This window comes from Acomys russatus, chromosome 11 (genome assembly GCF_903995435.1).
Source record: "Acomys russatus chromosome 11, mAcoRus1.1, whole genome shotgun sequence".
NCBI classification, from domain to species: Eukaryota; Metazoa; Chordata; class Mammalia; order Rodentia; family Muridae; genus Acomys; species Acomys russatus.
The window spans coordinates 14,350,152-14,374,572 of NC_067147.1; the positions used below are offsets into that span (position 1 = coordinate 14,350,152).

At 42.2% G+C, this 24,421-nt stretch overlaps 1 protein-coding gene across 1 annotated transcript in view; it reads left to right on the forward strand.

Moving 5' to 3' along the window:
- Positions 1 to 1,433: 1,433 nt before the first annotated feature.
- Positions 1,434 to 24,421, forward strand: part of Mep1a (meprin A subunit alpha) — a 30,558-nt gene continuing 7,570 nt past the window's right edge. Inside the window, exons 1-10 of the mRNA XM_051152934.1 lie at positions 1,434 to 1,612; positions 1,740 to 1,764; positions 1,882 to 1,932; positions 4,665 to 4,705; positions 5,700 to 5,775; positions 12,650 to 12,767; positions 15,300 to 15,475; positions 18,847 to 19,068; positions 20,362 to 20,511; positions 21,739 to 21,954. Of these exons, the coding sequence (XP_051008891.1) occupies positions 1,469 to 1,612; positions 1,740 to 1,764; positions 1,882 to 1,932; positions 4,665 to 4,705; positions 5,700 to 5,775; positions 12,650 to 12,767; positions 15,300 to 15,475; positions 18,847 to 19,068; positions 20,362 to 20,511; positions 21,739 to 21,954 (1,219 nt within the window). The 5' untranslated portion in view covers positions 1,434 to 1,468. The remainder of the gene's footprint in view (positions 1,613 to 1,739; positions 1,765 to 1,881; positions 1,933 to 4,664; positions 4,706 to 5,699; positions 5,776 to 12,649; positions 12,768 to 15,299; positions 15,476 to 18,846; positions 19,069 to 20,361; positions 20,512 to 21,738; positions 21,955 to 24,421) is intronic.

The following is a 24,421-nucleotide window of genomic DNA, read 5'->3' on the forward strand; positions in this document are numbered from 1 at the left end:
TTGACAAGATGAGGCTGGGTGTGATGGTCAGTTTTTTATATAGACACTCCCCTAAGCCTAAAGCAGGAGGACAAGGAGTTCACAGTCATCCTTGAACTCATAGCAAGCCAATCTGACCTACATGAGACCTTCTCTCAAAAGCAGAAAGAACGGAAGGGGGCAGATTAAATTTTGATACAGCCCAATTAATTTTTCTTTATGACTTCAAAGTTTTTTTTTTCTTATTTAAGCAACTTTCCTAGCTCTCAAAGTTTAAGATTTGTGAATCTGTACCTCTTTTTTAATTTTTAATTTATTATAATTTATTCAGATTACATTCCAGTTGTTATCCCGTCCCTTGTATCTTTCCATTCCCACCCTCCCTCTGTCCTCTGCCCTGTTCCCCTCCCCTAGAAGGGGTCTTCCTCCCCACCATATGACCACAGCCCACATAGCCTGCTTCTCCTTCTCTCTGTGTGGCACAGCCTCCTCACCAAGGGGAAGTGATCAGATCAGGGCCACCAGAGTTCATGGCAGAGGCCATCCTGGCTTAAGCAGTGGTTCCAAACCTGTGGGCGGTGACCTCTTTGGCCACCGAATGACCCTTTCACGGGAATTGCTTATCAGATATCCTGTAGATCAGAAATTTACATTATGACTCATAGCAGTAGAAAAACCACAGTTATGAAATGGCAACAATATAATTTTATGGTGGGGGAGTGGTCACCACAACATAAGGAACTGTGTTAAAGGGAAGTTGAGAACCACTGATCTGGAGGGGTTTTTTTTTGTTTTGTTTTGTTTTTCCTGAACAGTACAGGGTAAGAATTTAATGTATCCTCAGATGGAAATGCAATTTTTCCACATTATTAAAGAGAGAAAAGTTTCCCCGTAGCACTTCTGATTCTGCTTTGTAACAAAGTCCCCCACACACATGCATCTTATTTATTTATGTATTTATTTTTGATGTTCTATTCCATTCTATTCCCTGATATCTTTCTTTTGGCCATGTGATATTCCCTAATTATCAGAACTTTTAAAAAGTTCTTGGTTCTTCTATTATAGTGATTCCTCCCTTTTACAACTTTCTTTTAAGCATTTTCTTATTTATTCTTGGAAGTTTACTCTTTTGTGTAAATTTCAAAAATAGCCCATTAGGCTCCATTGAAAACATTGGTAGGATCTTTACTGATAAGACTTTGAATTTATAGACTAATATCAGACTAGTTATGAACATTTTATTTTTATATATGAGAGATTATGGAGAAAGAAATATAGAGAGAAAACAGGCAGGATGCAAGCCAGTCATTTATGTCCTGTTATAACTGTAATTTGTAACAATTCCATAAAACTTTAGTTCATTTCACTATTAATTTTTCTCCCAGTCGCCGGGAGACTTCTTTGTACACACCCCTGAAAGTGTCATTCATTCTTGTAGACTATTTTTACTAAGCAATGCAGTGGCCACTCAAGGGTCAAAGTTTCCACCATGCCAGTTAGAGCAAGGTCCGATAGGTTTTTATGGCAAGGAGGCTTCGCTAAACCCAGCTCATTTGCAGCAATGCTTTGGATGAGGAGACTTGCTTGGGTTCTCTCCCTGATCTTGTGTTCTGTCCACATAGCAGCTGTGTCGGTAAGTAGACATCTACTCCCACGGACACTTAAAGGCATCAGCGTTAGCTTAGGTTACCTACTTTGTGTTCATTTATTCCCTTCTTTTTTTTTTTTTTTTTTCATTTTTTTCATTTATTCCCTTCTAGATCAAGCATCTTTTGAATGGACACGGTAAGGAGCATTTCATACGCAGGTTTTTTTTTTTTTTTTTCTGTTTTCAACAAAATTCAACAAGTTTTCTTCAACAACATTTTGTCCCTTTTTTTTTTTTTTTTTTTTTTTTTACAGACCATGATACAGATATCGGCGAACAGAAGGACATTTCAGAAATCAACTTAGGTGAGGCCTTGAAATCACTTGTTTATTATTTTAAGCAACTGCATGATTAGCTAATTTGAGACGAAGTCTCTCTGAGTAGCCCTGGGTGACTTGGAAATTGCTAAAGTCAAGCCAGGGTGGACTTAAGCTAGCATCCACCTTTCTGCCTCTACCTCCAGAGTACCAGGACGGCAGATGGGCAAGTTTATTGGTGCTTACTGACATTAGACGTTTCTAGAAAATGATGGTGCCTGGGAGAAAGAAAGAAAGAGTAGATTATGTGTAAGCCCATGTCAGTGTAGGTGCATGTATGTGTGCAGAGGCCAGAGGTCAGTCTCAGTCATGACTCTTCAGAACTAGCCGCCTCATTTTGAGACAGGGTCTCTCATTAGCCCGTGTCTTGTCTTGCCAAGCAGGAGAGGCTGACTGGCCAGTGAAACCCAGGGACCTACATACTTCAGCCTCTTTGCCTTTGGGTTCAAATTACTCCTGGGTTTTTAACTTGGGTTCTGAGGCCCAAAGTCAGATCCTAATGCTTGCTCAGCAATTATTTTACCCTCTGAACCATCACACCACCACCACCGCCCCTGCCCCCAGGCCTCAGGTTAGCTTTTTCTAAGCAACCTAACAAGCCCTCACTGGATCTAAGATTATGAAACAAATTTTCCATTTATGAAGATTTAATAATATTATTTTCTATAATTTCTAGTTTGAAATTAGGGGGGAGAATGAGTAATTGTTCTGTTTGCTAAAAACAAGCAGGCAAGCAAGCAAGCAACAATAACAACAACATAAAGAATTAGGAGGTAGTTCTATTTAGTAGGAGAAAGATCCCAAACCTAGCGTGGCCCATTGAATGTACTCATACGAGTTAAAACATCAGGAAGTGGGTGAACAGACTTCTGTTGTGTGGCCCTTTTGTCTCTGTGTTCTGCTTCCGGGGTTTCAGAGAAGCCTTTGCGTGGTGATTTCTTTGGCTAGGACTGGTGCCAATGGAGAGACGCCTGATCACAAACACCTTAGCGTTTGCAAAGACATCCATGTCTAGGGTCACCCCCATTTTGTAATGGGGTAAATAATGTTTTCCTTTTGCATGGAAACTTCCCACGGTTAGAGACTCACTCAGAATTGCAGGTTGCAGCAGTGAGCCCCTCCAGGTCTTTAGACCTAAACCACGGTAGCTTAGTGCTGTCTGAAGATGACAGAACTCAGAAGTAACCCCTGTAAAGGGTAGAATGGCCAATATCGGTAACCCCAACACTGGGGAGGTGGAGGCAGGAAAATCTGAGTTCGAGGCCATCCTTGGCTACATGGAGAGGTCACAATCCACCTGAACTATATGAAGCCATTTTTATAAAGCAAAAGACTGCATAAAATGCTGGGACTCCAGTTACTTGAGGGAGATAGCGTGATATAGTGTGATCAGTGTTAACCTTTAGTGACTATTCAATCTTGATGATGATGATGATGATGTTATTTTTGTTGTTGTTTTGGGACAAGGTTTCTCTGTATAGGCCTGGATGTTCTGGAACTTGCTTTGTAGACAAGGCTGGCCTGGAAATCAGAGATCTGTCTGCCTCTGTCTCCCAAATGCTGGGATTAAAGGGGGTCACTACCCTGCCTGAGTGATTATTATGTGTTTCTGTTTGGAGTATATTTTAAAGCACTTTTATAGGTATTATCATTTAATTCTCACAAATACGTTACATTGTGGAATGTCATGGTTAGTCATAAAGTCAAGGAAACAACATGGTAATAATTTAGGTCCAAAACTTGAACCCAGGCAAGCCTAGGTTGTGCATTTTCAATTATGTTAAAGTTAAAAATTAATTAACTCATATTATTTTTAAAGGTAGTGACATTCTTTGAATGTTTGGAACATTTTCCTGTAATCTTTGCCCTATATAATCTTAGTTTTAGATGTTCTTTGAGGTCATGGTCAAGCAAGCTAAGCAGTGTGTGTGGGCTATTCCGCTGAGCAGCTGAACAGCAGGGCCTTGGAGACAAACATAGCCTTAAGTGGATCTACATGTGGTCCCCAGGTACTCATCATTACAAGGACATTGTGCCTGCCTTAGGCTGGAAGCTGCCTTCATCCTCCTGGGAGGACGTCTACTCAATGCAATTACCTAGGTGAAGGGGAGGGAACACGAAGGACTGAGATGGGACATCAGCATAATGCTCACTTGGACAATGGCCTCCTACTCTCCATGACTTCTCCCTGGCCTCCACATTCTCCTTTAGAGAAGGAATGGTTTAGAGTTTGTGACCAACACAATCCCTTCTAGTTCATCTTAGTTATAAAGCTATTTGAAATATATTATGATTTTATATATGGATGCTTTGACTGCGTGTATGTCTGTGTGCCACATGCATGCCTGGTACCCACAAGAGCCAGAAAAGGGTATTAGACCCCCCTGAAACTGGTGTTACAGATGGTTTTGAGCTGCCAATGTAGGTGCTGGAAATTGAACCCAGGTGCAAGAACAACCAGCATTCTTAGCTAGTGCTAAGGTTCTTGAAGAAGGCTTTTTTTTATTCTAAAATTGAAAAAAGAACATATCAAGATGTAACAGTTACTGGCTGGTTGCATTTACTCAGAAGGGAAATTTTGCAATTTTAATAAGAGATAGATGACTACATGAGATGAAAGATATATCATAGCAGAGATTAATTGTATTCTGACATGCTTTTTTTTTTTTTTTTTAATTTAAGTTCACTTCAAATATCCTTTTGTTTTTAAACCCACCCAGCTGCAGGCCTGAACCTCTTTCAAGGGGACATCCTTCTGCCAGTAAGTGCTACTAACAACATACTACTGTGCCTTGGGAATTATGACCCCTCTGGAGGATCAACCTGTGCTCTGGGATAGCTCCATATTGAACACTGTGGAGAGGAGCCAAAGACTCGTATACTTCCTGTATCAATAAGAGCAGCCCTATAGTCGATAGTAATTAAAAGACATCAAAAAGCACAGAAAAGTATACAATTATTAAATAGTTCACTTATCCAGTTTTCCCAGTGAGCAAAGAATAGCAAAGACGTGCTCCAGTGTGTTTGTAGGTGCTGTGCCAGAGCTAGCAGTCACCCAGCCCCTTCATTTGTTTCTTATTAATGCCTCTAAGTCCCCAAAAATTATCTATAAGGATTTCCCATTGTTTTTACAATGAGGTAAACTCCCTAAGTTAGTTGGGTTCCTTGTGATGTGAGTCCAGTGAGGGCTATGGAGGTAATCTTGGACACTTGGCTTTTCAGTTGTCTTTGTTTTTGTTTTGTTTTGTTTTTAACTTTTCAGTTTTTTTCCCTCTCCATCTTGGTATTATCACTTAATCTACAAAGTAACTGGTTCTCTGATGGTGTTTTTCATATATACTTAGTTTGGGTTGGTCCTCCTGGCTCTCATTGCCCTGCCCCCACAACGCATGTTTAAACTGGTCGATCCCTTGGGTTCTCCCTTCCACTTCAAGTCAGTGGTGTTCTATTAGCCCACCCATCCTTCTCCTTTTAAGGCTCCGCATTATATTCTCATGAGTCCCTCTCGGGAGTCCTGACCCTTTTTCATCTTCCCTTGCACCTACATACCAAGATGTAAGTATTAAGAGCTAGAAACTAGAGCCAAGCTGTGTGAGGGAACATACAGCGTTTATCTTTCTATACCTGGGGAATGTGGCACATACACACAGCAGAGTATGTATGGCTGGAAATATAATAAAGCACATCAGGCTGTAAATATAAATAAACCTGGTGCGGAAATATATGGAATTGGACAATATTTTTGCTTTTCACAGAGAACCAGAAATGCCCTGAGAGACCCAAGAAGCAGGTGGAAGTTCCCGATTCCGTACATTCTGGCTGACAACCTGGGTAATGGAAGCTGTTCTGTTGGTTTGCTTTTGGTTTTTTGGCGCTGTGTGTGTGTGTGTGTGTGTGTGTGTGTGTGTGTGTGTGTTTTTAGACAAAGTTTCTCTGTGTAGCCTTGGCTGTCCTAGATTCGCTTTGTAGACCAGGCTGGCCTCGAACTCACAGAGATCTGCCTGTCTCTGCCTCCTCGAGTGCTGGGATTACAGGTGTGTACCACTGTGTCCAGCTTGAAAGTTGTTCTTAATTAGAAATCAGTAAACTTTTCTCTCTGTTCTCTCCTGTTCATCAGTTTCAGACCAATATATAAACAGCCCTGTAGATTCTTTTTTTTAGCCCTGTAGATTCTTTATCTCATGGGAAGAAAGTTATGACTTTTTAAAATCCAGTCTCTTAGAGAGTCACAGAATAAGTCAAGGTTTGGGTAGATGACTCAGTCAGTAACGTGCTTGCTTTGCAAGCATGTGGATATGAGTTCAGTCCCCACTATCCACATAAAACTGTTTGGTGGCTTGTTTATAATCCCAGTGCTTGGAAAGTAGAGACAGGTGGGTCCTTGGGGCCCTGGGCCAGCCAGACAAACCCTCTTGGTAAACTCCAGGACAATGAGAGACTCTGCCTCAAAATAAAGTGAATTGTACCTGAGGAACCACACCCAAAATTGACTTCTGGCCCACCCCCACAAACTTGCACACGTGTACCCACCTCAACACACATGTACACACATGCATACATGTGTGCACAGACATAGTCAGAACTTCCTGCACACATTGTAATGTTAATCAAATCAGGAACAACATAAAGAACAAAATCATGAGAGAAAATTTGACACCATAATGGTAAAATTTCGTACTTAAGTGTTAACAAAGGCTGAGGCGAGTATGAGATGAGGATGACAATTCTAGCGTGTAGATTTTTTTTTTCTCTTTTTGTTGCCTGAGGAAAATGTTTTGGAGAAATAGAAAAGCATGTATTACTCATGGTCAAGCTCCATTTTCTCAACTTTAATAACTTTGATTTTCCCTTCTCTTAAGATAAAGATCTGTATACATTGCATTTTAGTCCCAGAGAGAAATATTAACTGTCAGAAAAGGAACACCATGAGCGAGTGCTGGCTGATCCTTACCTAACTGGCTAATAACTCGCAAATAACTCCTTGTCTGAAAAACCTATTCCCTGTGATAGCGAAGATGAGAGGGGAACAGGACGAGGCTGCATCATCTGGCTCCACATCTGGGCCCTCCCCGACTCTTAACATACATAGCTCACGTCTTGGTATTCTCCAGTCAGGGTTATCAGTGTTGTTCCTAAGACTTTTTCCAGCAAACAAGCAGGTGAAAGCCACTGTCGTTTTCAACTGTTGGCCAGGAAACTAAGGCATACCTTCCACATGTTTCACCAGCATGCTTGTAAATTCAGAGTGCCCACACTTCCTGGAGCACAATTTAAGAAACCACCTTGGCAGGGGCTTTTTTCCAGTTCCCATTTTTTCTTCTTGGTTCTCTCATCTGCATGGCCCCTCATGTGCCAAGTACTGTGCCTTTCTCTTCCTGATATTTTTTTCCTGGACCTTTACAATATCTCAACAAAGTTAAGAGAGAGTTTCTCAGCATGCATAAGACTTTTCTGAGCTTAGCTGGTAAAGTAGTTGCTTAGCCTTCCTGGGGCTCTAGACTTCACCCTCAGAGCCCCATACAGCAACACGGTGGGTGACACCCACAAATCCAACACTTGGTGGGTAAAGGCATGAGAGTCTGAAGTTCAAGATCAAGTTCAAGCTTTTAGGATTTGTAAGATAATGTTAAAACAACCAAACGTGAGAAATCTTAGGCCATCCTCTTCTCAAATAGCCTTCTTGCCTCTCCCACACTTCAGAAGCTAACTGCAAATCCATTGGGCTTATTGGTATTATCCCATTAGTTACTGAGGCTCTGTCCATTGCTTAATAATATTGTCTCTGTGACTCTCTGACCATCTATAGTTTTCTCTTAAAACCATTCAGTTAATTTTCCATTTTGATTATAATTCTGTATTTAGTGACTTTGCTTTTTGCTATGACCAGATATCATAAGACAAGTTAACTGAAGAGGGAAGTGTCTGCACTGTAGTGACATGTAAAGCGAGGCCTTTAGAGACATAAACGCTTTAGGGAAACTGTATAGTTAAACCTTTGTGTCTGGCTTCGGGTGAAACACTTCAGTGAAGCCTTTGCCATGCTTGGGTTAATTAGTAGAGGCTGAGGAACTATTTTGAAGCTGTTTGAGCCTTGAAGAAACATTGTCTTTCTGGAGAGTCTACACTTGGTGCTACATGGGAGCCTGCAGCTGCACAGACCTTGGTCCTCTCAGATACTCCTAGCCAACTTGGAGTTCTTACTTTTGCTTATGGCTAGCCACAATCAAAAGGGGCTGAGATTTGGGGGGGGGGGTTGTCTGCTGTCACAGGCAGCAAAGGACAAAAGATCTTTGGTAGTTGGAACCTTTTCAACCTTGAATAATGTTTGAGTAAAGTAACTGGCGTGACCAAGGGGGTGTCATTTCTTGTCCAAGAAGGCTGAATACCTCTGCTCCTTTGGAAAATGAACTTAGCATTTTAGGGAGCTTCTCTCTGTGTCTCTGTGTCTCTGTCTCTGTCTCTCTCTCTCCCTCTCTCCCTCCCCACCCCCACTCCCGAAGCACCTACAACCAACATCAATCAATACTGTACAGTTTGAAAAGTCCATCACAGAAGGGAAGGCACGATGGTTGGTGAGGCATGATGGGGAAGACATGGTGGCAGCAGTGTGAGGCAGCTGGTCACATTGCACACACAGTCAGGAAGCAGAGAGAAATGAATGCTGGTGATGAGCTCAGCTCACTTTCTCTGGTTTATTCAGCCCAGGACCCCAGCCCACGGAGTGGTCCCACCTGTGTTCAGAGCGAGTCTTCCACTGCAGTTAAGCTCACTTGAAATACCTTCATCTACCCACCCGGAGCCTTGTTTCCACTGTGATTCAGACAGCTTGGTGAAGATTAACTGCCACAAATCCCAACTGAATTTTTGTTTGATTCATTCATATAAATTTTACTTCTCTGATGAGTCTCTGTTGGTTGCTCTTTTTTTCTTTAAATCCTTGAACAAATATACAATCATACTTTAAACTCTTTGTTAACTCTTAACTTTTGAGTCCTCCTGCTCCACGTAGATCATGGTTTGTTACACACTGATGATTTTAGACTCTGTATTGGAGTGCTGAGGAGTCCCGCAGAGAGATGCTATGAGCTGCTGTGTTCCTCATAATGCTGTTAATGTTTGAATTACTGTACCAAGAACTTGGCTGACATTTTGGAGGCTTGGCTTTAGTTTTGGCCTTATTTCCAAGCAGATCCAAAGATTGCTAGGAATAGTCTTGACCCCTAACCCTCCGGGGTCTCTCTGGGGTTTTAGTGGAATGCCCATGGATTTTCCCAGACGCTCTAATTTCATATGGCTCAGACTCCTTGTGATTGCTTGTTCCTCTGTTGCAATTAAACAAACAAACAAACAAATTGGAGGGTGAAAGCTCTGTTTTCCTCTTACAACCCTCAGGCCACAGTTCATCTCTGGGTAAATTGGAGGCAGGAAGTACAGCAGAGACCATGGGGAAGTGCTGTTCACTGGTTCACTCTCAGGGCTTACTCACTTTGCTTTTATATACAATGGAGGGCCCCCTGCCAAGGGATGTTACTGCCCACAGTGGTCTGAGCACTTCCAAGTCAGTAAGGACTCAAGAAAATTCTCCCACAGACTTGCCCATAGGCCAGTCTGATAGAGGCAGTCCCTCAAATGCTGTATCTTCTTCCAGGTGACTTTAGTTTGTGTCAAGTTGACAAAAACCTAACCAGCTCAGTCCTGATTCTTTCTATAATGGTGGGCGGCAGGTGAGGTGTGGCTCAGTTTGGTCACCATTCGACACTCCACTGGCTTCTTCTCACTAAGTTACTTGCAGCTTCTAGCATCTATGTAAAGCTTGTTCATTTGACGAGGATTGTGACATAGCTTATTTGTAGACATTGTGACCACCTCTCCTCTTCTCCCCACCCCCCATACCCCTCAACTATGGCTCTTGCCTTTCCTTGATTTTCTTCTGATTCCTCTTCGAATTTTTATCCACCCAGACTCAAACTCAATCCATGAGTCTTCCCTGGGAGACGCCTACGTAGCAGATTTACACAGCCATCCTTTCTCACACTGAAAGGACTGTGGGGGCAGCATCACTCAGATGTTCTCCTAGTTCCTTCTCTCAACTTTCTGTTCTAGTAAGTTTTTTTAACCTCGAGTTTTTCCAGCTTGTAACTGTTATCTGTGGAAGAATTTGCTAGAAGCAAACTCCCCCACTACTTCTAGCTTCAGAGACCCTCTAAAAAGATTCCCTAGCTGAGCACCATGAACTCCCTGGTCCAGGGCCTTCTAGACACAGTTGCTGAGCATCTGAAGTTAGCTCTTCTCATATAATTTCATCCGGGGTTAAGGAAAGCTAGCGGTTGACAGAACAAGACAAGATAATGTTTAACTTACTATGTCAGACCTTCTTCTGGGAACAAAGGCTGATAGAAAGTCCCCCTTTATACTGAAGAAGCAAACCTACCCCAACACTGTGGGCACATACTCGTGGAAATCAGTGTGGCTCTTCCAGTGAGGGGAGGGTCATGCAGAATGGCTCTATTTCTTTTTTCTCTTCTCAGTAACGTTGGGACAGTATTTTTTTTTTTTTAACAACTCCAACAGAGTTCTTAGTTCTCTTTTCACAGCTTGCTCAAGAGCAGAGAGGGAGAAAGAGATTGACTTTCATAGTAGCCACCAGAAGTCCTTGAGTCAGCTTGATGCTAACAGAAAAAGCAAACTAGGATAGTGTGCGATGGTCAAATCGATGTAGTTAGCATATCCATCCCCTTACACTGTGTGATGATAGATGGGCACGGCACTGCATCAGTGGAAAAACCCTACATACTGATCTACAGGCAGGAGGCAGAAAAAGGGACACTTGGCCTGAAATGGGCTTTGGAATCCTCAAAGTCCCTCTCTGGCCCCAATCCAGTGACACAGCTCTTCCAACAAGTCTACTCCTCCTGATCCTTCCCAAACTGTTCCACTAACTGGAAACCAAGCATTTGCACACATGTGCCTATGGGGGGCGCTCTCATTCAAACCACCCATTCCACCTCCTGGCCCTTGTAGGCTTGTAGCCACGTCATAATTCAAAATGCATTCAGTCCCACATTATTCTTTACATTTTTATTCTAGATATTAATGCTGTGTTAGACGAATAGTTCAACAGTTTTTAGATTAATTCCTCACTCTATTCACTTTATTCCTTGGTTGTGTGAAGCTTCTTAGTTTGATATAACATCACACATACATACATACATGCATGCATACATACATACATACAAACATATTTTGCATTTGGTGACCTTGCTTTGGGGGTCTCAGCCAAATATAGTATTGTCTGCACAGATGTGTTGAATTGCTTCCCCTAGGCTGTCTTGTGGTAGCAATGGGGATATCCAGGTTCCCTAGCATCATGTATAAAAAGCTGTCTTTTTCCCAGTGCATGCTTTGGTGCAATGGAAAATAATACAGTGTCCAGAAATAATCCCATGAATTTTGCAATCAACTATTTTCAGTAAAGACATCCCCCCCCTCTCTGACAGAATCTTACTCTATAGCTGAGGTTGCCCTTGAACTTAAGTCAATTCTCATACTTGCTAAAGGAATACATATGAGGCGCCCTGCCCAGCTAAGGACCATTTCCTTAATGACTGTTGCTATGACTTTGCGATGTACACACTGTGAATGCTCCAACATGGTACTTTAATAAGTGGAAACCACGATGTGATCACTTGGCAACCTTCCAAGCTTATAATTATTTTTCCTATGACATGGATTCATCTTTAACTGAGCTTTCAACATCCTGCAAGTTGAATGCATGGGAAAAGAAGGCACATAAAGTAAATTGTGAGCTCAGTTCTCTGTGGCATCTCTCCTTTTCTATCCATCCTGGTCATGGGCAGAAATGTATTGTGCATGATGCTGGCTTATTGGCCTTGCCTACTTCCTATTGCTCTCGCAGAGGAAGCAACGCAACATCCCATGTGCTTTGTTTGCTTTGAGAACTTTCACACATCTCTAAACTGTGCTTTCCTCCATCTAATGGGATTAAAAAAAAATAATGGGCCTTACTGAACCCGGATTGGCCTTAAACTCTGATCCTTGTGCCTGTACCTGCCAAGTGCAAAGGTCATAGGGATACAGTAGCATGCCTGTCATATATGGTGCTGAGGATGAACTCAAGACCTCACACATGCTAGGCAAGCACTCTGCCGGTGGAGCTGCAGCCCTGGCCTAGGAGGGTATTATATTAGTCTGGGGGAAAGAACAATTGTTTTTGTATCTTCTCTACAAGGTAGTTTTACCCTACGTGCAAGAGGTAGAGTGACTTTCAAGCCATTTCTGTGGGGTTTTTTTCTGCCATGTGACTCTTCTCAGGCAAAGCGCTGAATGAAAGAAATAAATAATAATAATAATAATAATAATAATAATAATAAGAAGAAGAAGAAGAAGAAGAAGAAGAAGAAGAAGAAAAAGAAGAAGAAAGTAGACATTGTTCTGTGGTTTAGTTCAGTTTTGGAGAGACAAATGAGCTACAAGCCTGCAGTCACACTGGTCATCTAAATTATGAGCCAGCACCACATCTGTGACTAACTTCAATTTTAGTTTCCAAGAAATTGAGTTATTGCCCAAAGGAAAAAAAAATCTATGTATAATCTCTGTGTATTTCATATCAGTGGTACAGCCTTCTGTATACTATCAGCTATGGCTCTGATCCAAAGTCTAAATAATGCCTGTCAATGTTTTGCAGATCTGAATGCTAAAGGAGCCATCCTCAATGCCTTCGAGATGTTCCGCCTCAAGTCTTGTGTGGATTTCAAGCCCTATGAAGGGGAGAGCTCATACATCATCTTCCAGAAGTTTTCTGGGTTAGTATGAAATATTATAAAACACAGAAAGCCTGTTTCCTTCCGTTTCTAAAGTGCCACACATCTATTTTGAAAACTACGCTAAAGGAAACTATAAGGAAAAAAAAAAAAGCAAAAGCAAATCTTTCATCTCTCTTCTGAACCATCTCTGCAGCCTCACTCTTCTTTTTTGGATACGTAGCATCTGAATCAGCATTCAGGAGGTACAAGATGCCAACAATTTAGGAAGATAGATGGGTAAGACAATGTGACTGTTGCCAAGCAACTTGCCATGCCTGGCAGCACTGAAAACTGCCAGCAAAGCCCTTCCTATTGGTTCAGATTTCACAGTGTAGAGCCAAGAGGAGGTTGTCTGTGGGAAATTCTAGGTTTGCTAACAGAACAATTGAATTTATGAGAAAAGAAAAAAAATAATTTGTGGGCAAAGAGGGTAAGAGGGGCATTCCATGATAAACTTATGGAGTCTTTTAAGGTTCTTTAGTCTACTCGTTTCTGAGAAAAGTTTGAGTTTCTTCTTGCTGAGGACCCTTCAGAAGGGAGTTAGGCAATGGACCAGTGACTCTTTTGCAACTTAAAGGACGAAGGAATTCTTCTTGCTTCATGTTGTGGGAAGGAATATATTTTATAATGGTGAGGAAGGTATGGTGACAGGAGGAGTAAGGTGGCTTAGTGTAGGGTATTGCATCCTTAGTGTAGGGGGAAAGCCTAAGCCCACTTCTGGGTTTGAAAACCTACCAAAATCCTCCAATCCCTGAGCATAAAATTCCCAATCCTCAAGCATTAACAACCCACCAATCTCTGAGCATGAAATCTCACCAACTGCCAATTCCTGAGCATTAAATCCCACCCATCCCTGGGCTTCGCTTGAAATCTCACCAATCTCAACCCTGGAAAATTCTGCCCCCAAGAAACCCTATATAAGCCTGTCTCTCCAGCTCTGTGGCTTCTTCCCCCAAGCAAGGGCAGCTACCCTCTGTGTCTTTCCCAACACATCTCTTGTGTGAGGTTTGCTGTGCAATGTGACTTTGTGGTATTCCTTGCCTTCTGACTTCCAGGGATGCCTTTTTCCTCAGAGCTGCAACACCTCCACTGGGGAAGCCTGTCCCCTCAGAGCTATAACACAGTCAGGAAGTGGAAAGCAGCAGGAAACTGGACTATAAAACCTCAAGGCAGGTCCCATGCGAAGCAGTTCTCCAGTAAGACTCCTCCTCCTAACTGTTCAAAACAGCAGGGAACAAACATGGGGGAAGGCAGGAGGCATCCCATCAGGGAGGACTTTAGAGGCTGCTAGTCTCTTAGGGAAGTTTGGGCTCTCTTTGCCTAAAGAACCTTCAATAGGAGGTAGGCAGTCTTCCCTGTGTGATCAGACTACACCCAAAGCTGTGAAGTTCTGCATTCATTAGCTCACTTTGTTATGGATTCACTTCACAAGCATGAAATTTACCTTGGCTCCTTATAGGGGATTTGGGAATTCCCTAAAGACAAAATTCAAATCAGTCAGAGCCATCACTGAAAGAGAGTGTTTTCATCTAAAAGCAATAGTGTTTTTCTTTGCATGCCCCAAGGCTTGATGAAGGGGAAGGAGAATACCATTTTTCTCTCCTTGATGCCTTGTTGTGATCAGGGAAGGATGGCCTTTAAGAGAGATTGCCACTCTAAGCAGGCAGAAGAGAACATAGAGGTTTCTTGCTGAGAACATGCCATACTTGACTCTTTTCTTGTCATTGAGCCATCAATACGTGGAAATGCTTTAATTTCTGTTTGTTTGTTTGGTGTTTTTTTTGTTGTTGTTGTTGTTTTGTTTTTTTTTGTTTTGTTTTGTTTTTTGAGACAGGATTTCTCTGTGTAGCCTTTCCCTGTCCTAAACTCACTTTGTAGACCTGGCTGGTCTTGAACTCACAGCGATCTGCCTGCCTCTGCCTCCCGAGTGCTGGGATTAAAGGTGTGCGCCACCATGCCTTTAACCCTTTTGTCTTGAATTGATCCAAGCAATGTATGTGTCATGCTTCCTATACGTATACTTAGGGTAATGAGCTGGTTCTTAGGAACAAACGTGTAGCTGGTTGAGAGAAATAAGTTTTGATGCCATGATGTGAAGTAAACTAACTAGAACTGATAATATTATATGAAATATTTCCAAGCAGACAGAAGAGAATATTTTTGAATGAGCCTGTAGCCCCAGTCAGTACCTGGGCACTCTCGAGTCTGGCTAGCAAGGCTGCTCTAGGATCCCATCTCTGCCTGCCACGATCTGGGGCTACAGGTGGCTCTCCCCAACTGTTGGCTTTTAAATCGACACTGGGGGATTCGAACTCAGGTCTTCATTCTTGCGTAGCAGGTATTCCACTAAGCAATCTCCCCAGCCTACAATTACAAAAAAAAAAAAAAAAAAAAAAAAAAAAAAAAAAATCAGACCTAACTTTCTCCTTTTTGTCTTGGAATCTTAAAAATTATAGCCATTTGAAATACATAATTTATAAATATATTAATTCTGGCTCTATAAAAACATCTTCCTCTCCTTCTTCTTTAAAGGTGCTGGTCCATGATTGGTAATCAACATGGGGGCCAGAACCTTTCTGTTGGCGCGGGCTGTGCCTATAAGGACACCATTGAACATGAGATCCTACATGCTCTGGGATTTTTTCATGAGCAGTCAAGGCCTGACCGGGATGATTATGTGAACATCTGGTGGGATGAAATTATCCCAGGTGTGTATGAACCCAGCATAGTGGGGGAGAGCCTGCTATTGTCATTATGGTTTTCTGAGAACATCTATGGGAGGCCCAGGCTGACTCTGGGCACAGAAGATTGAGCCTCTCTGGTGGGAACAAAGGCGGTGCTGATAAGGTCAGAACTGGTCCCTAAATGGGAGGATGGGGTGACCCACTATGGGGTCACTTAGAGGTCAAAAGTGTATGCTTTGTGTCAATATTGTTAAAATGCACTCTACAAGTCTATTTTCTTGTTGTGATGAGTAAAGGGAATTGGATTTCAGAGGACATTGGGGCTGTTTTCTTCATGGCAGCCTCAGAAGCCTAAGGTGACTTAATGATGACAACCAGAAAACACACTCCAGAAGGTTTTGTGTGTGTGTGCATGTACATGTGTGTTCATGTGTATATGTGTGTATTTGCATGTGTGAGTATACATATTTTATGCATGTATGTATGTGTGTGTCTCGTGTTAGGGTCATTTGGGAAAAAATAATTTTAATTGAGAAAATGTTGGATAGAATTGGCCAATAGGCAAGCCCAGAGGGCATTTTCTTGACTGTGATGATTTATCAGGGAAAGGCCAGTAGTGCCACACCTGGGCAGGTAGTTCTGGGGTACAGTCATGCCTCCGTCATGGTTTCTGCTTCAGTTCCTGCCTCCAGGTTCCTTCCCTGATGGCCTGTATCGATAGACTGTGATGTGAAACTCTAAGCTGAAATAAACCCTTTCCTCTCAAGTTGCTTTTGGTCATAACATTTTATCACATCCATAGAAACCTAACTAAGGCAATGTGCATATGTGTGTGAATGTATGTATGCATATGCTATGTGTATGTTTTTATATGTGCATACATGTATATGTGCTTTAATGTATAAGTATGCAAGCCCAAATATATATATATGTATATATGTGTGTGTATTTATATATGTGTGTATACATGTGTATATATGTATGAATGTATATGTGTATATACGCATCCATGCTTTGAATGTAGAAATTAGTTCAGGATGTGGAAAAGCATTCTTTCGAGTCATAGCAAAAGCAAATAATGAAACTTTACCATGGTAGAAATGACTTCAGTCTTGCTTGAGTAAATTATTTCCTGGCACAGTAATTTTATTTATATTCTAGTTTCATGCATGGGTTCATACACAACATTGTGAATATAGTAATTTGACTTTCAGGTACTTGTGAGAACTGGGTAAGCTTTAAAATTAAATTTGAATCCAATACAGACTTCTCTCAGCATAGCTCAAGCTCACTTGGGGTAAAATGGTCAGTGGTCCTTACTGGAGGGCGGATAGGGCCTGCTAATATATCAGACACCCTTGTGCAGTTTCTCAGCCTATGTCCCTCCCAGCCCGTCATGGTCTGATGATAATGGTCTAAGCTGGGGCTTCCCTGAAGGTAGTTTGGGCATCTATTTCTTCAGAGATGAAATTTCAGATGAGACTTAGTGTGTTTGGCCCTCAGAGCTGCTTGTACCATAAATGGGTGTGTAGGGGGAAAAGAAAAATGGACTCAGGCTAAAGCATTACATCAACTGACTCTGAACCTTAGGGCTCTCTTAGATTCTGCCTATATATGTCTACAGTCTAAATTACCTCCCTACAAATATAGTTGGCTTTGCTGAAAACTTCTTTAGCAATAAAAAAAAAATCCTATTTCTGTGTCTTGAGGAAAATAATACTGTGACTTTTAAAGACAGGGTTTTGTTTGTTTGCTTTCTTGTTTGCTTGCTTTGGTTTTTTTCGAGACAGTGTTTCTCTGTGTGGCCTTCGCTGTCCTGGACTCCCTTTGTAGACCAGGCTGACCTCAAACTTACAGCGATCCACCTGCCTCTGCCTCCCTGAGTGCTACGCCACCATGCCTGACTTGTAAAAAAAAATTTAAAGGCAAATGATGCCCAGTTACCCGAGTGGTCCTGCAGTGGCTGGTGCAATGTGCAGATTTGCTCGGTGCTGGTAAAACCACGGTTGCTCAGCACTTATCTGCCTCCCTTCCCTATTTCCACCACATACAATTCTGCATATCTGAATTGCCTGCAATCACTGGATTACTGTCTCCAAGGAGACAAAATCCCAACGAGATTAACCAAACCAGTATGCGTGAGCCTTTTACTTTATGTCATCTCCAGCCCATGCAGCCGAGTTTAACCCGAGGCCACTGCACTGGTTGTGATGCAGTTTCTGTCTCCCTCCCCACACTCCCTCCCAGCCCCCTCCCCCCCTTCTCTGGCTAAGGATTGCATTTCTTCATTTCTGCTGAAGAAAAAGAGTCAATTTATGAGGCTGAGCAGAGGCTGACAAGCTATAGTCCCATGACACGTGTAGCTGCTTTTACAGTAGAAACAACCACGGCTGTTGTTTTATGCATTGTGTATGTATAATCTTTCTCTCTCCAAGGAGATTGAACTTCTCTCAGCTCTCCCTGCCTGGGTTGCTGAAACTGCAAATTATTGGTGACGGGTCAATTTCAGGACATTGATTCAGCTCTGGAGTTCAACTCATGTTGCAATGCACCTTATCTCCTCCTCACTAATGTTTACTTCAATACATTACCTTTGACAGGAAAATATTTTTCTTCTTATCTTATTTCTCCTTACATATGCTCTTCCTAGACCAAGGAGCATGAGCTTTGATGAGCACAATTCTCTCTTGCCAGCTGCTCACCTTTCTCTTTGATCCTTGGCTTTCATTTCGTTAATACATAATGAACTGGCCAGGTGGGAAGACGGATGGGCCTGGTGATGGGTAGACTTGGTTACTAGGAGATTTATCTTAAATGTAACCCTGAATATTTTCTTTAATTAAAGCAATCTCCCCTCTCTTTGTAATTCTTGCCTTAGATTTCCTATTTTACTTTTGTTTTAAAAGCCACACACATGTACACACTCTCTTATACAACCACATGAAGTATTTGTAACTCATAATAATGTTTAAGTATGTGTACTAACAGAACATGTGTACTAACAGAACATGTGTACTAACAGAACATGTGTACTAACAGAACATGTGTACTAACAGAACATGTGTACTAACAGAACATGTGTACTAACAGAACATGTGTACTAACAGAACATGTGTACTAACAGAACATGTGTACTAACAGAACATGTGTATTTTATGGTTGTTTCAACAATCTTACACATACTATTTTATAAAACATATCTTATGCGAGCAACGGATTAGTACTAATAATCAACAATGTATATTCGTTTATATATTCTACTTGTAAGATACATACATATATATTAAATGAAGATGCAATATTTCTATTTTGGGATGTCTGAGTATCTAGGCAAAGAGGAAAGGCTGGAGAGAATAACACGGCTGAGCAGCACCTGCGGGTTCTCTCCCTAACAGACTATAAATACAACTTCGACATATACGATGACAACATCCTCACAGACCTCAACACCCCCTATGATTATGAGTCCTTGATGCACTACAGACCCTTTTCCTTTACCAAGAATGAAAGTGTCCCTACCATCACGACTAAGATCCCCGAGTTTAACGCCGTCATTGGACAGCACCTGGACTTCAGTGCCATTGATTTAGAGAGACTGAATCGAATGTACAACTGCAGTGAGTACCTTTGTGCCTGAGGACCGGCTAGAATGGCGTGCCCTCGGCCTCCGTTAGTGTTCTTGAATGCTCTGGATAGCAGATAGACTACATGACCTCAAGCATTCTCTCTTTAGAAAAAGACGCCTCGTAGGGTGCTTATGTCACACACGTGGTTTGGAAGGTAACTACATTGAGCAAATATAAGGAGCTGTCCTTGTCTAGTTCCTCTGGCTTCCTTGCAAAGGCTGAGTAATTGTGTAAAGATCAGGCTAGGCAACGGGCTCAGAAATGTGCTGTGCCCTGCAAAACTTCTTCCTCGGGCTATTCTTAAAGTGCTCTAAAGCTTTGAGATGGGGGCATTTTCCAATTGTGCTTGAAAGGTGTACAGGGGCCCAGTGAATTCGAAGCCTGGTGCTTTTGCTGCTGGTGGTCTTGGTTCATGTTGGCCTATTTAGCAAGGAATGGTTGCACGTCTCTATTTTTATTCTGTGAGTTACATGGGTCTGTGCCTATGTTCTTTTTTTTTTTTTTTTTTTTTAATTTTATTATAATTTATTCAGATTACATCCTGATTGTTATCCCCTCACTTATATCTTCCCATTCTCACCCTCCCTCCCTCTTCCACCCTATTCCCCTCCCCTAGACTTCTGACAGAAGGAGACCCTCCTCCCCGACCATATGACCAATGGCCGATCAGGTCTCATGTGGGTAGCCTGATTCCCCCTTTCTCTGTGTGCCCACCAGGCCTCCTTGCCAAGGGGGAAATGATTAAATTGGAGGCACCAGAGTTCATGTCAGAGGCAGTCCCCACTCTCCCCACAACCGTAGAGAATGAGCTGTCCATTGGTTACATCTGAACAGGGGCTCTAGGTTCTCTGCATGCATTGCCCTTGGTGCAACAGTTTGTACAGGCCTGCCTGGGTCCAGATCCACTGGCCTTGTTGGTCTCTTTATGGGACCCCTGAACCCTCTGGGTCCTTCCATGCTCCTATTCTTCCATACCACTCTCTCACCCGGAATCCAGCAGTGAGTCCCAGCATCTGTCCAGATCCCCTGCTGGGTGGAGCCTCTCAGAAGACATCTATATTGAGCTAATACCCACTTAACCCAGACCCAGAAAGACACACATGGTGTGCCTAGGTTCTAAGAGCTGGCTGATGACAGTAGGGCTGCATTTAGGAAAAAGTCAGGAAAAGTCAAGGCTCATGATTTTGTTTTGTTTAAACAGTGGTGTTTCAGTGGCTTAAGACATTAGCTACTTGGAATGAGGTACCTTCCGTTTTAACCATGGGACAAAAATATCCTATGCAGCCACAACGCATACCCTGTTGGACCACTGTGCCTTTGAGAAGACCAACATCTGTGGCATGATCCAGGGGACCAGAGATAATGCTGACTGGGTTCATGAGGACAGCAGTCAGCCTGGACAAGTGGATCACACCTTGGTGGGACAGTGCAAAGGTTGGTGATAGGCAAAAGTCAGCAGCACCCTGACGTGGTGAATGGCTGCCAGTACATTCTGTTATTGTTATAACAAAATAACATAGTGTTATTGTGTTAGCTATTAAATCTGAACATTTGAACAAGGACAAAGAATAATTCTTATATATTAATCATTAACTCAGTAAAAAGTATCTAGGCTGCGGAGATGCAAGAGAGCATTGAAATTACCCTTCATCCCTGCATGCAGAGTTAGACTCATTGGGTGTCACAAAACAAATGACGTGAAATAGGAAGAGAAAGTGTTGGGAAAGAAGTCCCACAGGAGTATGTGTAAGATAGTAGAGGATGCACACTAGCAAAATGCATTGCTTACATGGGTGAATTTGCCAAGGAATGCATTTAAAATATTTTTTAAATAAAAATAAAAATAAAGAAATATCTTTACCATGACAAAACTATTAAGAGCATACCTGGTTAATAATGTGACTTTATAACGGAGGGTAGTATTGCCAGGGCAGTACACACCCATGGAAATGCCATTCTAGACACATATATAATGTATAATTTACAGTAGCCTTATAAAGGGCTAAAAAGGAAATGGGAAAAATTTACTTCATTACCATTAACAATAGACCAAATCTGCTTGCTTAGAAACACAAGTTTCAGCCCTTATTGATATAAACATTTGGAATCCAAACCATAAACCTGAAGTGTTTTTTACAGAATAAGGAGATTAGCTCTTTTCTTTGTAATGAATATCTAACTTAAACTAGGAAGCTGACAAGGAAAAATGGGATTCATCTCACAAATACCAAATCCCATCAAACTTTGTTTGAAGCCCGTGTGCCTGTTACATGTTACAAACTTAGGGAAAAGGCCATCAAAGGAAATGTACAAGTTGGGATCGTGTGTAACTTCAGCAATCCGGAGTTAAGACAGGCAGATCATGAGTTCAAAACGAGCCTGGGCTGCACATAGAACCTTCTCTCCAAAAGTAAATAAGGACAAATAAAGAAAATAAAGAGATGTGCAAAGTGATGGTGTCAGCCAGCAAGTAACCATGCCCACGGGGGGGCATGGGGTGGGGCGAGAGCTTAACAGACAAGTAGGCTGTGTTTTCTGTTCCTTGGACTCCTTGTAGCTTTGGGTCCCTGGGCTACTGTTTCCTACTTCGCTTTGGGTAGATGGTCCTGTGTGTAGGTCGTGGGAGGGCAGACATGAGATGTTGAGCTGCTCTCTCCACAGGTGCTGGCTACTTCATGCACTTCAATACCAGCTTGGGGGTGACGGGAGAGGTAGCCCTTCTGGAGTCTCGGATCCTCTACCCCAAGAGGAAGCAGCAGTGCTTGCAGTTTTTTTATAGGATGACAGGAAGCCTTGCAGACAGACTCCATATCTGGGTGAGAAGGGATGACAACACGGGCAACGTGCGCAAGTTGGCCAAGATACAGACCTTTCAAGGTACCAGAGCATCAGGGGACCGGCTCGTGAAGAGACCTGGGGCAGTGGTTCTCCTCCTCCTGCTTCCCTCTACTGTCACCTTTTCTGTCCTTCTCATTCTGCCCTTCCTCTGCTTCCTTCTCAGCTTCCTTCACCTGCCCAAGACTCTTCTGAAAGTCTACCATAATCTCTGGCATGTTTTACAAGAATGCTCGAAGCACTGCAAAGTTAAGGGTTTAGGCAATGCTCAAAGATACTTTTTGGAAGAGGCCGCATAAATAAATACACAAATCCAGGAAAGTAGGTGATTCAGAGGTGTCGATAAAAAAAAAAAAAAAAAAAGGTGGAAGGATGCTAAGCAACTGGCTATAACTGATTTTGGTTCTGTTTCAGGAAAGCAAGTGACATCATTATTTAAAATACTGAGTTACCTTGAAGTCTCCTTTATAAAAACCTCACAAATGGGTTCTGCTTGCTTTAGCCTTTTAAATAATGACAGAAATATAGCCATTGAGTATACTGACTCCACCATGGCCACTTATGCACTGAGTGTTGTCCTGTGTATTTCTAGGGGTCAAAATGGAAACCTTTGGCTGCTAAAGTAGGCAGTAGGATTTTAGGGTCATCAGACTCAGCTCTGTAATACATATATTTGTGGCAGCAAGTCTTTCAGAATGCAAGAGACAAGCTTTCCTATTTCCCCGCACCTAACAAAGAATTTCATAAAACGAGTCCTAGAACACAAATGCTGTTTGAACTATATTAACCAGACTGCTATTCTTGAGAGGAGGAAACTTCCTGAGATGTCTTTGGGAAGATCCCAGTTACCTCTGCCCACGCCAACATCAGCAGCTGGAGAACTCTGCAGTTATGGTTTTTTTTTTTTTTTTTTTTTCCATTTGAGGGAGCTGTCTGCTGTTTCTGGGTGTAATTAGTCAAAGCTGGTCTGGTGGAAGGCCGTCAGCAAGATGTCTTTTCTTTCTTTCCTTGTTTCTTTCTTTTATAATTAAAAACTGTGTTGTAAGGTGCTTGTCCATAAGCAGCCTTACCTAGCGAGGTTTTTCCAGACCCGATGGTACCCAGGGAGCATGAAAGCATCCACAGAGGAATGTGCTTCCTTAAACTTATTTGACCTCCCACAGGCCATCTTTGTAATTTCCCTTTGAAATGAGTCCATTCCCTCCTATTGAGACTTTAGGTGAGAGTAGCATGGAAGAATGGGGAAATAGAAGGATCCAGGGGGTCCTGGAAACCTACAAGAAGAACTTTATGACAGGTGGATCTGGGTCCTGGGGTCCTCCTCAAACTAAGGCACCAGCCAAGGAGAATATAGGCAGTAAACTTCGAACCTCTACCCAGACCTAGTCAATGAACAGGATATTCTCCACCGTTGAGTGGAGAGTGAGATCCGACTCTTACATGAACTCTGGTGCCTTTTCTGACCACGTAACCTGGATGGGAAGGCCTGGCGGCACTCAGAGGAAGGATAGCAAGTTCTAAGAGCATATATAGGGGGAAGAGGTCTCCCTCAATCACAGACATAAAGGAGGGGAGAAGGGGGGAAGTGGGAGGGAGGGAGGAATAAGAGGATACAAGGGAAGGGCTAACAATTGAGATGTAATATGAATAAATTAATTTAAAAAATCAAAAATGGAAAAGAAAAGAAAAAAAAAAAAAAAAAAAAAAAAAAAAAGAACTGAGTCCATTCTACGGTTGTCCTGCACTTTTCTAAAAGGTTAGTTGAATGCAGCTTGGCAGAACGGGGGTATAAACACAAGTTAGCTACAGTCATCTTGAAGTAGCTTGCAACTTTGGTGAAATGCCAATTTTAACTCAGATGCTTACATAAAAATGTGTCCACAAATACGCTTATCTAGATGTAAGATATAGGTCTATACGACTTTTATGTATAAGCTTAATAGCAAAATGTATGAACATGAACTGCACATACACACCTTATGTTTATAGTGAGGCCAGGACCTCTAACAGAAGACAATTCTGAGCTACCATGAAGTTTGGCTCAAACAATTGAGGTGTCACTATCACCTGACTGATGCAGGGACGCTCCTTGCTTAGGTAAAAACTTAGAAATTTCATTTAAAAAGTCTGTGCTCATGTGGCACAGTCTCTAGAGTCTCTCTGCTGCCACCCTGCCCCACATTTCAACTTCATTATTACAACCTGTATTTGAAACAAAAATAAATAAAAATCAAAGCAGTTACTCAGTAGCAAGAAGTGAACTTTAATTCTCTTGTCAGAATTCCCATGATTTGTAGCCTGCTGTGTACTTAGTTCACGTCTATATTTTTCCCATTTTAACCTTTCGGTCATCCATTGTATTTCCAGTTCACGTGTCCTCGTGCAGGAAATGGCAGCTACCTAGGTTCCCATGTTATTGGCATGGTCCATGCACCTTCTCTGCCTTCTCATGTGTGTCCGAGAGACTGTGACCAGTTCCAGCACAAGCCTGTCTCCATGGTCATCCTTA